Genomic DNA, 15,344 nt, shown 5'->3' with positions numbered 1-15,344 from the left:
CACCTGCCTCCAGCCACCACCCAGTTAATCCCATCAGGGGATTAATTCACTGGTTGGGTTAAGGCTTTCACCACCCAGTCATTTCTCCTCTGAACCTTCTTGCATCATCTCACACTTAAGCTTTTGGGGGACACCTCACATCCACACCATAACACTAATAGAATGTAAATACTATGTAAATAGCTGTTGTTCTATTCTGTAATGTTTAGGGAAGAAAGACAAGAAAAGGTCTGTACCATGTTGAGTGCAGATTTATTTCCCAAACATTTTCAATCTTTAGTTGATTGAATCCATCAAAACGAAACCTAAGGATACAGAAGGCCAAGTGTACTAGAAATTAGGGATTTTTTTTCTTGATCTCTATCCCATCATTTTAAAATTTCTACATTTGTGTCTATCTTTGATACATCTGATAAGGTAGTATACGAATACAAAGTAAACAAATTTAATGTTAAATGTTGGCATCTGGGTATTGAGCTCATTGCTCAAAAAATATTTCCCTGAAGTTGAGCTTGATCAAACATCTTTGGCAGCCACTGATCTGGAACTCCAGGCCTTCTTCTGTTTCAACCACATCATAAAACACTGGGGAAACTGGAATTTTGTGTTTTGCAAGAAGTTATCAATTTTCTTTCATCATCGAGAGGGAAGTTAATGGAAAAAAGGGTCAGGCCCCAAAGAGAGATGGGTGGAAATATCACACAATGGAAGCACGTTGCCGTGTTTCTGCCCCAGTCCCCTTCTCCGAGCCCTTATTCAGGTCACAGGGAAGGCCATGTGCACCTGTCCTCCAAGCACGGACCATGCTGGCAGGACTGAGCAAAGCTGAGGCTGGACCAGGAAGGCCAGAGTGTCCACTGCTGAGACTTCGAGTCTCTTCTAACCCTCTCCACTGGGGAAAGGAGCCCATGAAAGGAACCTGCTTTCCCTGCACCTGGGGAAAATAGATGCTTTGAAAACAGCCCAAGCCACCTGAACAAAGCTGGGCGTGCTGCCATCGCAGGAGACAGAGCCCAGTGTTTGTTGTGCCCATGTTTCCTTAGCGTAGCTCTTCCAGCGACTCCACTCCTCCCCGACTGCATGTTCTGCAGATTCTGTCTGGTTTCTGACAACCAGAGTGAGAAAGTGGATTGCCCAGGTTGTCCACTTCTCTGTCACCTCCAGCCTCTGAGGCAATGAGAACCGAGGTAGGACACCCAGGTCTAAGAGCCATCTCTGATGTGTGCCTCTGAAAAGCATTTTCCTGGAGCTGATCTCTCACCAAGCTACCTATGCCTCCTTCCAAGCCAGGGCAAAGCTGGATGGTGTGGGACAAGATTGCCAGTCCAGGTGAATTGGGCTGACTGACTTGTGACCCTTAAAAGACCCCTTTCCCTTGTCTACATCTACTTTTTTTTGGCCGGGGGTGGGGGGCAGGATTGAACCCAAGTGGCTGAACCACTGAGACACATCCCCAGCCCTTTTTTATATTTTATTTAGAGACAGGGTCTCATTGAGTTGCTTAGGGCCTTTCTAAGTTGCTTAGGGCCTCACTAATTTGCTGAGGCTGACTTTGAACTCACGATCCTCCTGCCTCAGCCTCCTGAGCCTCTGGGATTACAGGTGTGCGCCACCACACCTGACTTCCTTCTCGCCATCTTAACACTTCTTATCTATTTGATAACATCCTTTCTATTTTCCTCTGTGGGTTTTGAGGAATTTCTCTTCTTGCAAGAGTAAAAGATATCCTAAAGAATGGGAGGGGCTGGGGTGTGGCTCAGTGGCAGAGCACTTGCCTGGCATTCGTGAGGCACTGGGTTTGATCCCCTGCACCACATAAACAAATTAAATAAACAAAATAAAGGTATTGTGTCCATCTACAACTAAAAAAAATATTTAAAAAAAGAATGGGGGGGAGAGGGCTTAGTGGTAGAGCACTTGCCTAGCACGTGTTTGATCCTCAGCACCGTATAAAAAAAATGAATATATAATATTCTACAATTAAAATGCACACACACACACACACACACACACACACACACACATATAGAGAGAGAGAGAATATAGAAGGAAGAAAGTAATGGAGTAGAAGTGGTCTCTAGCTTGACCTCTTTCATTCATCTATATTATTGGATGATGGTAATAACACCATTCTCTGATCAGGGTTTCCTTTGTGTTTTTCAACTTTGGAAAAGCAACAAAAAATCACAAAAGTCATGATCCTTACTTTTTTTTTTAACAAACTTGGCCAGGAAAAGAGAGAAGGGAGCAAGAGAATGCCCTGTCTGTCTTCAGGCCTGGCCAGCCTCTGTGAGTAGATGACACGTTGGCTGTGGGACCTGGACACGTCACTCCACATCTCAGCAGCAAAGTCTCTGATCCACAAAAACATGCCCATCGTGATGCTTGTATTGTCCCACTAACACATTTGTCCCTTTGTTCCCTACAGGTCATCCTCCATCCCACCCCAAACAGCCCCAAACAGTCTGAGTGGCACAAAATGACAGTCTCCAAAAACTGCCCTGATCAAGACCTCAAAATCAAACTTGCCGTCCGGATGGATAAGCCCCAAAACATGAAGCACTCTGGGTAAGTGTCTCATCCCCATGTGGTCATGTGGGACATGTGTCCACTCCTTTTCCAAGACAGAAGTCAAATGAGGGCTAGGCACGTAGCTCAGCAGGAGAGCAGGTGCAGAGCCCTGGCTGGGTTCCATCCCCAGCACTGCAAAAAAAAAAAAAAATGAACAAAACAAATACAAGACTGATCTTCAGAGAACCACATGGAAGGAAGTCGAAAACATTCATGAGAGGTTATTAAAATATTTGACTGGGAAGCCAGGTGCAGTGGTGCATGCCTGTAATTCCAGCAACTCGGGAGGCTGAGGCAGGAGGATCTTGAGTTCAAAGCCAGCCTTAGCAACTTAGGCCCTAAGCAACTTAGTGAGACCCTGTCTCTAAATAGAAAATAAAATAAGAGCTGGGGATGTGGCTCAGTAGTTAAGTGTCCCTGGGTTAAATCCAAAACCAAAAAATTTGACTGTGAAAGTCACTCTGAGCTTCCTCACTTCTGATGATCTCTGTATTGGCTTTTTCGCCATCAACAGAGAATAATTTCCTTCTCTTCCTCTGAGAGGATTTTCAGTACTATTCAAACCCTACAGGAAGCATTCGAAGGGGTCTAGTGTGGGGAGTTCTTCTGGGTCCCATGCCCCTTGTCACACGCCTAGAGCTCATCCAGACTACAAATCACCCACTTGTGCCCCTTGGTCAGCAACTGCCCCAGTGAGCTGGGAGCAGCTGCCATAGCCATGTTGAGGAGGTCAGTTCCCACTGGAACTTTCTGAGGGTTTGCTGTCACATAGAAATGAATGAGCAAAAAAATAATGAAAAATTGTGATTATCTTCATTATCTTAGAGGTTGGAGTGGAATGAATAACTAGGTAAGTTCAAGGAGGACAGAATAGGACAAGAATAGGTAAAATATGGTTTTATTTTACAAAGCCACCAGTGAGCAATGAATTCCTTAAAAACACAGTCAGACCCAAGGTGGCCTACATCAGGGGTGAACAGCCTAAGCTGCGTGAGGAAGTGTTTATTGATGACTGGGCCTATGTTGAGACGTGGCCTATTAAATAAGTTGGGAACAGTTGTGCTGTGTAGTGACCTAGGGACGTTTATCAAGTGCTCTGCAGGGGCTATTGGCCAACCAGCTTTCATTCTGCTTGGCCTTTCTGGTCACCAGAAATGTCCCCTTAATTCTTTTCCTTTTTTTTTTTTAATGAATTCACTTAGGATAGGGCTAGAAGTGGTAACCCCACCATGAAAACTGAGGATTATCTGTTTGTAGTGGAGGCTTGGGGAATTCAGACACCTGAGATCAAGGCTTAACCATGGATTAAAGCAAGTTGAAACAGAAGTTCATGTGGAGTCCAGGAGGGTGTGACCAGAACAGGAAGAGAACATCCCCTTGGAGGAGAGCCCACCACAGAATGCAGTCAGAGAGGAGAGAACAGGGACCTCCCCCTAGGGCCTCCATGTTCTTGGGAGCAACCAAATCCAGAGAGGCCAGGAAAAGATAGCTACCTGCCAATCAGGGCACAGAAGGGTTCAGGTCCAGAAGACTCCAGAGAGAGCAGGGCCACGTGTAACCTGGAGATGTGGAACAGAACAGAACCCAGGCTTCAGTTTGGCCTTGGAGAATTTGCATTGAACTTCCTTGAGACCAGATTATTCCCAGAGCCTGAGATGGGATTATGTCATGAGGAGGATGTGGGGGAGTGGGCCAGGCCCAGAGTATACAGTTGGTCCTTCCTGAGGAACTTCAGCCAGCCTTTCTTCAATCAAAATGGCATCTCAGAAAGCTTTCTTGAGGTCAGCTCTTCTTCTCCCCATCACACTCCTTCCATATATTCCAGAAACATTAATGGCATTTCTCCCTAACACCACTTCCCTTTCAAGAGTCAATATCCTAGTTTCAAGACAAAGGAATTGAGTATTCTGTTCACTTCCTATAGTATTCATTTCCTGTCCACAACAAAAGATCCTGCAACCTTAACAAAACCTGGGTTCATAAAGACTCTGTTATGGTTTAGATATGAGGTGTCCCCCAAAAGTTCATGTGCGAAATAATGTGAGAATGTTTAGAGGCAAAATGATTAGATTGTGATCAGTGGATGAATCCCCATGAATCCCCTCACAGGGGTTAACTGGGTGGTAACTGAAGATGGGTAGGGAGCGGCTGCAGGAGGTGGGTCATTGGGGTGTATATTTTGTCCCTGGTGAGCAAATCAATCTCTCTCTCCCTCTCTCTCCTCCACCCACTTCCCTTCTTGAGTCATGACCTGAGCTGCTTTCCTCCACCACACCTCCCTTCTGCCTCACTTTAGTCTAAGAGCTTTGGAGTTGACCATCCATGAGACCCAAATACACTTCCTCTCCTCTACTTGTTCTTCTCAAGTCTTCTGGTCAAAATGATGAAAAAGCTAACTAAAACGGAGTCTGTAAACATTTGCTAAAGGAACCAGAGTATGAGTGAGCAGGAGTGAATGGGAAAGAGAAAAACAAGGAGGAAATGGCAGATGGAAGAGAGAATGGTAGACAAGAGAATAAGAATGTGGATGAGTAGATCTGTCCTCTCAACTGCTTCTTTTTAATTTCCTTAAAAGAATCGGTACCTCACCCTGTAGCCTGGGCCCACTAAAACACTGAACTAGGAGTTTCACAAACACTATTCTCCACAGCAACACTTGGCATGGGTATTAGTGTCCCCACTGGACAATCCCACTTCCCACATTCTCTTTCTTCACAGTGTTGAAAACTGAATTAATCGATCTGGACTTCGGAATTTTTCTGTTGACTCATTTGTAAAAATTAATGTGTTTCAGGCTACCTTGTTGTTCTAAACAACTGAAAAAATATACAGCTTCCTTCTGTCAGATGCCATAACTAATTTGTCTGCCGAGGCCGCCATTTTAAAGTGACCAAGAGAGCCTAAAATAGCTCTGAAAGTGAACAATGAGTTCCTTAAAAACACAATCAGACCCAAGGTGGCCTAAATCAGGGGTGAACACCCTAAGCTGCATGAGGAATGATTCAGGGAAAAATAAAAAATGTTCATGGACAATATCTTTTTTTCATTTAAGCTTAAAATAGTTTTATTGAGTCCTATTATGTGGGGAAGGGTGATAAAATTATCAAAGCAACATCACAGCTTAGAAAATGAGAGGTGGGGGAATTTTTAAGAAGCATGGCTAAGATTATATATATATATATATATATATATATAATATCCACTTTAACACATAAGATGAAAATCAGAATTACTGTGAAATATTCCTCGATGAAGTGAAACAGATCCTTGAATGAACCACGGATCCATCTAGAATAACCTTATTAAAGATAAAAATGCCAATGAGAAAAATCAACACTGTTTTTTTTCTTTCTTTCTTTTGGTCTTAGAACAGAGGTATCTGGGCACATTTGAGAATTAACAACTTCAAAGTGGCTTTCTAATTTTTCATCTTTCTAATTTTTCATCCAGATGGTGCTTTCAAGTTCCAGAAGTGTCTTCACAGCCACTTTCTCATTTCATCCCTGAGACAGCCTTTACAGGAATTGGGAAAGATTGCCCCCCCATCTTAAGAAAATGGCCCCTCCCTCCACCCACATGCTCAGACCCACCACCTTGGAGTCCTCTTTGACAAGTCTCATTCTTTCTCACCACACGTCTCATCCATCATCCAGTTCTGTTCGCTCCACCCTCAGGATCTTCTAGAGCTCCCCACCCGTCCCCATCTCCTTCTCTGCACTGGGCCCTGCGCCCCCTTCCCCTCTCCCCTTCACTTGAGCTGTTCCCCTGTTCCTTACTTGGCTTGCCTGCACTCTGTTTCTTACTCTGAAGCCATGGTGGTTTAAAAAAAAAAAAAATAGGAGCCTGATCCTGGCATCTGAATGCTAGGAAACCTCCCATGAGTCCCCATCTCATTCCAAGTAAGGACCAGCACTGTTACCATGGCTACAAGGCCCCCCATTGCTGACCTTGATCACTACTGCAGCCCCTGGCCTCCTTGGACCTCCCCAAAAAGGTTCCCATCAGGACCCCTGCCCTTCCTGTTTCCCCTGCCTAGGATGTCCCCTTTCCTCCATTCGGACGTCCCTATGGCTCACCTGGATCTCTGCACATCTCTGCATCTTCTCAGAATGTCCCCTTGGCCCCCTGGGTCATGTCTCCCCTCTCTCCCGCCTTTTCTTCCTTTGCTTTTACCAGTGCTCCTGTCCTATCCTACCCTACCCTATCCCTCGTGTTTCTTTGTTCACTAGTTTATTGTCTTCCTTCCTTACTAGGCTGTGAGTTCCTTGTTGGAAGGGACACTTGTCTCCTTTGGTCGCAATACCTCATACAGGGTTTGATTATCTTGCAAAAGTCTAATTGACTATTGGTTGCATAGAAAAATAAGTGAATGAATGAATCCTCCACTTGACAGATAGAGAAACGGAGGGATAACACGGTAACAGGACTTGCCCAGGTGGGAGTGAGCCTCAGTCCTGGGTCTACATTTGTTTACTCCTCTCAGTTCCATCTTAACCAAGGACTAAATCACAGTGTTCCACGTGGCTCTGCTTTGGGTTCATTCAAAGAACCACAGTCCACCACCCAAGAGTCAGTCACAGATATTCTGATTTTCCATCTACGTGCTAGCAAGCCTCAAAGGAGACAGAGTATAGAGCCCTCCATCGTTAAGATCCCCCTTTCCTCTTCTGTTTTCCTAACTGTGCCTCTGCTCTAGGATTCTTTGTCCTTCAAAACCATCCCGGTCCTTTGTCCTCCCCGTGGGTCTCTGGGACACCAGGACTGCTGGCAAGAGACACTCAAACCAGACTACCTGGATTTTCAGGATTCGATTTTATCTCCCTGGTTAACTTCCTAACTCTAAATGCCATACCAAATGGTTTTTACCTTGTTGTCCACATATTCTATATTCTTCCTGATTTTCTAGCAATTCTTGAGAGAAGGCTATCAAAATCTCTGACTGTGATTGTGGATTCTTGTGTTTTTTTTTTTCCTTCTGGCCACCCTGTTCATTTTTGTTCCATGCATTTTGGAGCTTGGCTATTTGATGCCTGAGCATTTAAATGATTATTTCTTCTTGATGAATTGACCTCTTTATCATTATGAAATGGTCTTCTCCATCCCTGGCAACACCCTCTCTTAAATTTACTTTGTGGGACAGGTGGAAGTGGAAGTTAGGTTTCCAAAATCTAACTTTAGCATGGGGAATCCTTTTTTATCTTTTGCTTTTTGTTTTCTGTCTTTAGAGTTCAAATGTGTCTCTCTCGTAGGCAGTATAGAGTTGGGTCTAGCTTTTTAAACCTTATCTGAATCTCCGGATCTTATGACTGATATATTTAGCCTATTTATATTTCATGTGATTACTGACATGGTTTAAATTTATCAGTTTGCTATTTGTCATCTTGCTATTTGTTTTCTTTGTCCCATCAGATCTTGTTTTCTCCCCCACCCCACCCCCTTTTCTACTTCCTTTTGAAATAAATGAATAATTTCAAGATTCTATCTTACTTTCTTTATTGTGCTATTATTTCTCAATGCCAATCAGGTCAAAAGTGCCCAGAATGGAATCTTTGGCACCACAACTTCCTAGCTCTAGGCAAGTTGCTGAACTTCTCTGAGCTTCCTTTTGCTCAGCATAATATGGAGGTAGCATGGTGCTTATCTCATGAGTTGTGGTAAGGATTAAATGAGTTACTCCATATTGGGCACCTTGAGCAAGGTTTGATGCATGGTAAGGGCTGGAGCCACACAAGAGTGGTTGGTGGTAGTGGAAGCTGTCATCTGTGTTGTTTGTCCTATCCCTTTGCACTCTCTTCCCCAACCCATTCTTCTTCCTGCTGGGCAGCTGTCCCACTAGTGAGGCACCTACAGCCTCCCGACCCTCCCTCTTCTCCTGCACTCCCATAAATGAGCAGGAAGCATCCCAAGTGAGTTCCTGTCTCACTGTGACCTCTCTCCTTAAAAGAAATTCTCATAAGCAATTTCTAACAAGGAGCAATGATCAAGAGATCTGTTATATGACATGGTCACTTTGGTTAATAATCACATATGGTACACTTGAAAATCACTGAGAGTATTTTGTAAGTATTCCCACTATTAAAAAATGATGATTATGTGAAATAATCACAAATTAATCTAACTTAGCCATTCCACAATGTGTACCTATTTCAAAACATCTGGGTATATATACCACATATAGATATAGATATAGATATAATTTGTATATCAAGTAAAAATAAATCTAAAAAATTAAATCATGAAGTCATAAAGAAGAAAAGAAAGCCAGACATGGTGGCCCACACCTGTAATCCCAGCAGCCTGGGGGGCTGAGGCAGGAGGATCACGATTTCAAAGCCAGTCTTGGCAAAAGCAAGTCCCTAAGCAACTCAGTAAGACCCTGTCTCTAAATAAAATACCAAATAGGGCTGGGGATGTGGCTCAGTGGTTGAGTGGCCCTGAGTTCAACCCCCCACTACCCACCCCCTGCAAAAAAAAATGAAAAAAGAAAAATGAAAGACCCTTTCTCAAAAGCCCCTATGATGCTCCAGGCACTATGGTGGCACAGGGACATGGTGACAGCAAATGCAGCCATTCCTCCCTCAAGGCCAGGCCACACTCTCCACCCAGACCAGAAGAGCACCAATGCCAGCGACTTTTGACTTCAGGTCCCCTCACGATGAAATATTGGCCCATCTCTGGTTTCCATGTCCCCTTCAGCCATCCTGACCTGCATAAGTGCCAGAAGCAGATGATTCTGGGAAATGTCCTTTCCCTGCACTTAATGATGCTCATGCCAAAAAATCCTAAAAGAACACGCACCATAAGCCATTTTTTCCATGAGTAGTTACTAAGCACCCACCACGTGCAAGGTGGTTGCTAAGCATAGTAGATTCTTAATGAGCAGATCTATGCTGCCATATGAAGTTCACAAACACCACACAAACCAAGACTGTCCGTGTGTGTGTGTGTGTGTGTGTGTGTGTGTGTGTATGTATGTATATAAATAAAAAGTTACAAGCATCACCATGGTGCTTCCCTGACACATTGCTCCAGGGCAGAGGGACACTGAGGACAGGGTAATCCTTCATCACTCAGTGACTTTGGGGGATTCAAAACTCTAGGATATAAGTTCAACCCAAACCCGTCTTCCTCTTCTCTTTTTAGTCCTCGCTAGCTCCCTCTCACATAGCTCAGATACCCTCGGCAAATGACAGAGATGCCAATGACACACTGGCATGGCTTTCATAAGATGCTACAAGAAAAGGATAGATTGGAATTGGGGTGTAAAATATGACTCAGAGCTCTAAAACCAAACCTTGCTTGATTTCCCAACAGATGTACACCCAAAAGCCGAATATAAATTCAAATAAGGAGTCCCAAAGTGAACCCTTTATAAAATTGATAGCTCTGTGCTCTTTCTACCACGGCTACCATTTCTGCTGCTATGAACATGAGCATAGCAACAGGAAAGACTGACATCTATGGGATCTCACTGCACTAAACCCTGGACTCACATAAACTCCATAAATCTTCTCAACCAACCTGTGATACTGTGTGTTGTGTTATTCCCATTTTACAGCTCAGAAAACTGAGGCATGGGGCAGGTAAGCCAAAGGAGAGTTAATGACAGGAACAGAATCCCAACTTAGGAGCTGGGGTTGGGGCTGGGGTTGGGGCTCAGTGGTAGAGCACTTGCCTAGCACGTGTGAGGCACTGGGTTCAATCCTCAGCACCACATAAAAATAAATAAATGTATGTGTCCATCTCCAATTAAAAAAAAGAAAGAAAGAAAGAATTCACACTTAGGGATTTCCCCCAATCTGAGATATAATCAGTAGACCCAACTGCCATGCACAATACTGGAATGCGGATTTATCGAAGACAAATCCAAATTTCCGCATCTCCAGACAATCCAAAGAGAAAGTAAAGGGTACACACAGAGAGATCAGGCTGCGGGGAGAGGTGCTCGAAGGGAGAGCCACCTGTGTGTCTGCAACCACAGAACTGCCATCTGCTCCAGGTACCGCACATTCTGTTCAACAAACATGTTTCAACCCGAGCAAATGCAGAGCCAGCCCTGACTACGGAACCAGGGCCCTGCAGCTCTCAGCTCTTCTTGGTTTCGACACCTTCTGGCATGTGCCATGGTAGCAAAAAATCCCCAGGAAAACCTCAGAGTGGAAGCCCCGCCCTCACCCAGAGACAGTGGGACTTTCCCAAGGAGAATTGATGTAGGGTTTCTTGGATCCCATCAGCTTTTTCTTTCAGAAGCTCTTAACCAGAAAAAGATGAATAGCCATTCATTTTCTAAAATTGTTTGAAATTTGAATTTATTCTTAAAGAATCCATAAAAACATAAAATCGTACATATTTACAGAATCCCATGTAATGCTTCAGTGCTGGTATACATTGTATGGGTTAGACAGCTTTTGGTCATTGTAACCAAAATATCTGACAAGAATATAATAAATCTCTCCTCCTAGGAGGCAGGAGGATTGCGAGTTCAAAGCCATCCTCAGCAAAAGCAAGGCCCTAAGCAACTCAGTGAGACCCTGTCTCTAAATAAAATACCAAATAGGGCTGGGGATGGGGCTGAGTGGTTGAATACCCCTGAGATCAACCCCCCACTACCCCCCCGCTGAAAAAAAAGAAAAGAAAAATGAAAGACCCTTTCTCAAAAGCCCCTATGATGCTCCATAATCTCCTAGGAGAGGTTTATTTTGGCTCATGATTTCAGAGGTTTCAATTCATGGTTGGTTGACTCCATTCCTTTGAGCCTGAGGTGAGGCAAAACATCATGGCGGAAGGGTACGATGGAAGAGAGCTGTTCTACTCATGGCAGCCAGAAAACAGAGAGAGAGAGAAAGGAAAGAAAGAGGCCAGGGACAAGATATAGTCCCCAATGTTACTCCCACCCAGTGACTGACTTCCTCCAACCACACCCCACCTGCCTATATTTTCCACCTTCTCTCAATAGTCCAGTCAAACCACTGATCTATCAAATGGATTAATCTACTAATGAGTTAGAGTCCTCATGATTCAATCACTTCCCAAAAGCCCCACCTGCAGGATCTGGATGTTGATGCATTGGGGACCAAGTCTTCAACACACGCTCTTAGGGAATATTCTACATCCAAACCGTAACATTATGTAATGCTTAAAGTAAGGTATCACTGCTTATCACTTTTTTATGATGAAAACATTCAAAATTCTTTCCTCTAATTCTTTGAAATATATATATGTACACAATTATTATCTATAGTCACCCTACTATGCAATAGCACCCCAGAGCTTCTTGCTTCTTCTACCTGTTCCTTGGTCCCCAGAAGTCGTTTTCTCTCTATCTACCTCCATGTTCTTTATTCAATGAAGAAACCCAAGTTTATCATCCAGAATGGAAAGAGGAAGCACATGGGGAAGAGGCTGCTTCAGAATCAGATGGCTCTGAGTTTAGCTTCTGGCTGCACCAACTCACCAGCCCTGCACACGTGACTTAACTTTCTCAGCCTCAGTTTCCTCAACTGTGAAATAAGAATAGTAGCCCAGCAAGGTAGTTAGTAGTAACTCTGTGCTTTGTGGGAGGTGTTAGTCCAAGAATTTTGTATTTGTGCTTTAATCCTTTCCACCTATCAAATAGGTACCATGGTTATAATCATGTATTACAACAGTACAATATTATTTTTATAATCATCATAATGGGGTACTAGCATTATCCCCTTTGTATGGATGAAAAACTGAGGCAGGATAAGTCTACTAATTTGTTCAAGGTTGCAACATGGCTCCATCCCTGAGCCCTTAACCCCTCCTGTGAGCATCATAAAGTCATGTCAATGCCAGGATGAAGGACAAAGTAATGATTCAATCTGAATCCCATCCTGTGGTTTCTAGTGAACTCCTTTTTCTCTACATCCATTCTCATCAATGAAATCTATAAACCCATTCATTAGATGTTGTGGCTTGTGAACCCTATTATGTAGACACAAGGTAAGTGGAAAGGGTAAATAGTTAGTAGCTGCAAGAGAAAATTCTGGAAGATAATGAGACTATTATGATCATACCAGCCATTTATTAATCAAAATACAAAATTTTTTCCCATTTTCTTTTCTTTTTTAAGACACTGGGGATCAAACCTAGGGCCTATGCTAGGCAAGTGCTGTACCACTGAGCTATTACCCCACAACCCCCATATTCTTAATTTGATATTTATATAATATACTTCCCTGTGTATAAAAGTCTGAAGAGATTTTTTTAACTGATTTAATGATTATTTACTGCTAATTATACATTTTTCTTTGGACACAGATATTTCATACTAAATTAATATTTATCGTGTATCTACCTCTTACCCTAATTCATGCTTATATTCCACAAGCGCTATCTCATTGTCTCCTCACAACAACCCCATGAGCAAGGAGCCATAGCTGCCCTTGTTCTACAGAGCAACAAGAAAGGTAGCCGGGCGCAGTGGCACATGCCTGTAATCCCAGTGGCTCAGAAGGCTGAGGCAGGAGGATTTGCAAGTTTTTAGAGGAGGAAAAGTTTATCTGGCTCATGGTTTCAGAGGTCTCAGTCCATTCCTTGGGTCTCAAGGTGAGGCAGAACCTCATGGCAGAACAGTGTGGAGGAGGAAAGCAACTCAGGACATGATCAGGAAGCAGAGAGACAGAGGCTTCACTCACCAGATACATTATAAACCCCAAAGGCACACCTTCTGTGACGGTCCTCCAACTAAACCCTGCCTGTCTACAGCTACCACCTAGTTAATCCATATCACTGGATCAACCTACTGATTAGGTTGCAACTCCCATAATCTAATCATTTCACCTCCAAATGCTCCTGCATCATCTCACACATAAAACGATGCACACGCACGTCCAAACCATAATATCTCTTTTGTGTCCATTTCTGCCATGAAGACATTATCATTTCAAAAAGGCTAAGAATACTGATCAGAACAGCTAGGTGTTCCATGAAATGACATTGGAAGTTGGCCTTGGCAGTAGCTTGGGGCTAATAAACTTTCCAGCCATCCAGCCTTGCTGGATGGTGAACCTCAGCTTCACTCCAGCCCCCATCTGTTCTTGCCTGATCCCCTGCCACTGTCTCCCCCTGGTCTCACCATTTTCTGTCTTGCCCCTTCTACCTGTAGGGCATTCTCTACCCAGCAGCTGATGTGATCATCTTAAATAGAAATATAATTGTGACCAGGCACCGTGGCATACGCCTGTAATCCCGGCAGCTCAGGAGGTTGAGGCAGGAGGATCTCAAGTTCAAGGCCAGCCTCAGCAACTTAGCGAGGCCCTAGGCAACTCAGTGAGACCCTGTCTCTAATAAAATACAAGATAGGGCTGGGGATGTGGCTCGGTGTTTGAGTGCCTATGAGTCCTGAGTTCAATCCCCACTACCTCCCCTGCAAAAACCCTTCCATCCTTAACTAAAATGAGTGTATTGATTTACCCTTTTAGAAAAATCAGTCCAGCTACTGTGTAATGAATGCAGCATAGGGGCAAGATTAAGGAGGAAAGAAAGGAGGCCTCTGTCATGGTCCACATGAGGATGGTGTGACTTGACTGGGACTCGAATTGGGGCTGGAAAGAGGTGGGGTATACTTTGGAAGGAAAACACAAAAAGCATGGTGATGGATTGCATGTTTATAGATGGCATTTTAAAATCTCATCAAAATATTTATAAAGATTGCTCTGGTTTCTTAAAAGCATAGCACTCAAAACCAAATGAAACATAACAAACAGCCATCAACCACTTACCCAGTATCAGGAAATGTTAGGATTTGAGAAGGAAAAACAAGACTCTAGACCAGGAATTTAGAAAGAAGGACCAGGCTTCCTGCCCTCAAAGAGCTAGCAGTCCTAGAGGGACAATAAATATGATGGAAATCATAGCAGAGGAATAATTGTAACCGCAGAATTATCCACAAGCCCCAGAGGTGATGACATGGAGGTATGGTTTAAATTCAGGAAAAATATAAGCCCTAGCATGAGGAGCAGCAAGATGGCAGAGTTACCAGGTGTGAAACATTCTGTGTGGTCAGAAATCCCAGATAATACAGCCCAGGCAAATTGAGTCTGGCGAAATGAGCAGGTGTACAAAATGAAGAGTGTTTTGTCCCAGGGCAAGATGCTAGACCTGATCCCTCTAAGCTGAAGTCCCCCAAGTATTTGTGCCACCCACAATACATAAGATCATTTCAGTGACACGCAGACTAGCATGCATTAAATAAATACTTAGGCATTCTAATGTCTGCTATATGGTGTGTCAAGTCTATGCCATAAAATTTCCCTTCAAAATAAATCAATTCATGTTAGGTAAGTCAATTTAAAGAAAAAAGCATCAAGTAAATCATACACTAGGTAGACAGATGTGAGCCAAGCCATGAGAGTGGAAAGTGAGAGGCCACCATTTGGGGCTCTTGCATGTGGACAGGGGAGACCCACTGAGAGAGTTTGCACAGGGAATTGGTGTAAGAGAATTTGCAGATGGTGGGGTTCATCTCATGGTCAGGAACTGGATGGAAATCCTTCCTGTATGCCTGAAACTAATTAAGAGGATTATTTTGTTGTCCCCAGAAGCAAAAATCATGGGTAGGGACTAGAATCGTGGAAGTGGGAAGTAGAAGATTGAGCCAGGGAGAAACTTTCCAGCAGATAGAATTTTCCAGAAGGTAGAAAATCCATTGCACTTGGAAACTGAGGAATAAGCATGAGGAAACAAAGGGACCCCGGATGACTCCAGGTTTCTGTCTTGACGTTCTGAGTTGATTTTGCAGGGGCGTGGGG

General features: G+C 43.7%; 1 protein-coding gene across 3 annotated transcripts in view; it reads left to right on the top strand.

Moving 5' to 3' along the window:
- The window catches only part of LOC114105005 (calcium-dependent secretion activator 1), a 471,729-nt gene that overhangs the window by 278,883 nt on the left and 177,502 nt on the right, over positions 1-15,344 (top strand). For all 3 annotated transcript variants that reach the window (XM_034637086.2, XM_034637078.2, XM_034637084.2), the window contains exon 8: positions 2,429-2,568. In XM_034637086.2, coding sequence (XP_034492977.1) covers positions 2,429-2,568 — 140 coding nt within the window. The remainder of the gene's footprint in view (positions 1-2,428; positions 2,569-15,344) is intronic.

This window comes from Marmota flaviventris, chromosome 1 (genome assembly GCF_047511675.1).
Source record: "Marmota flaviventris isolate mMarFla1 chromosome 1, mMarFla1.hap1, whole genome shotgun sequence".
Lineage (NCBI taxonomy): Eukaryota > Metazoa > Chordata > Mammalia > Rodentia > Sciuridae > Marmota > Marmota flaviventris.
Note: the sequence above shows the minus strand (reverse complement) of the source record. Positions and strands in the feature narration are given on the sequence as shown.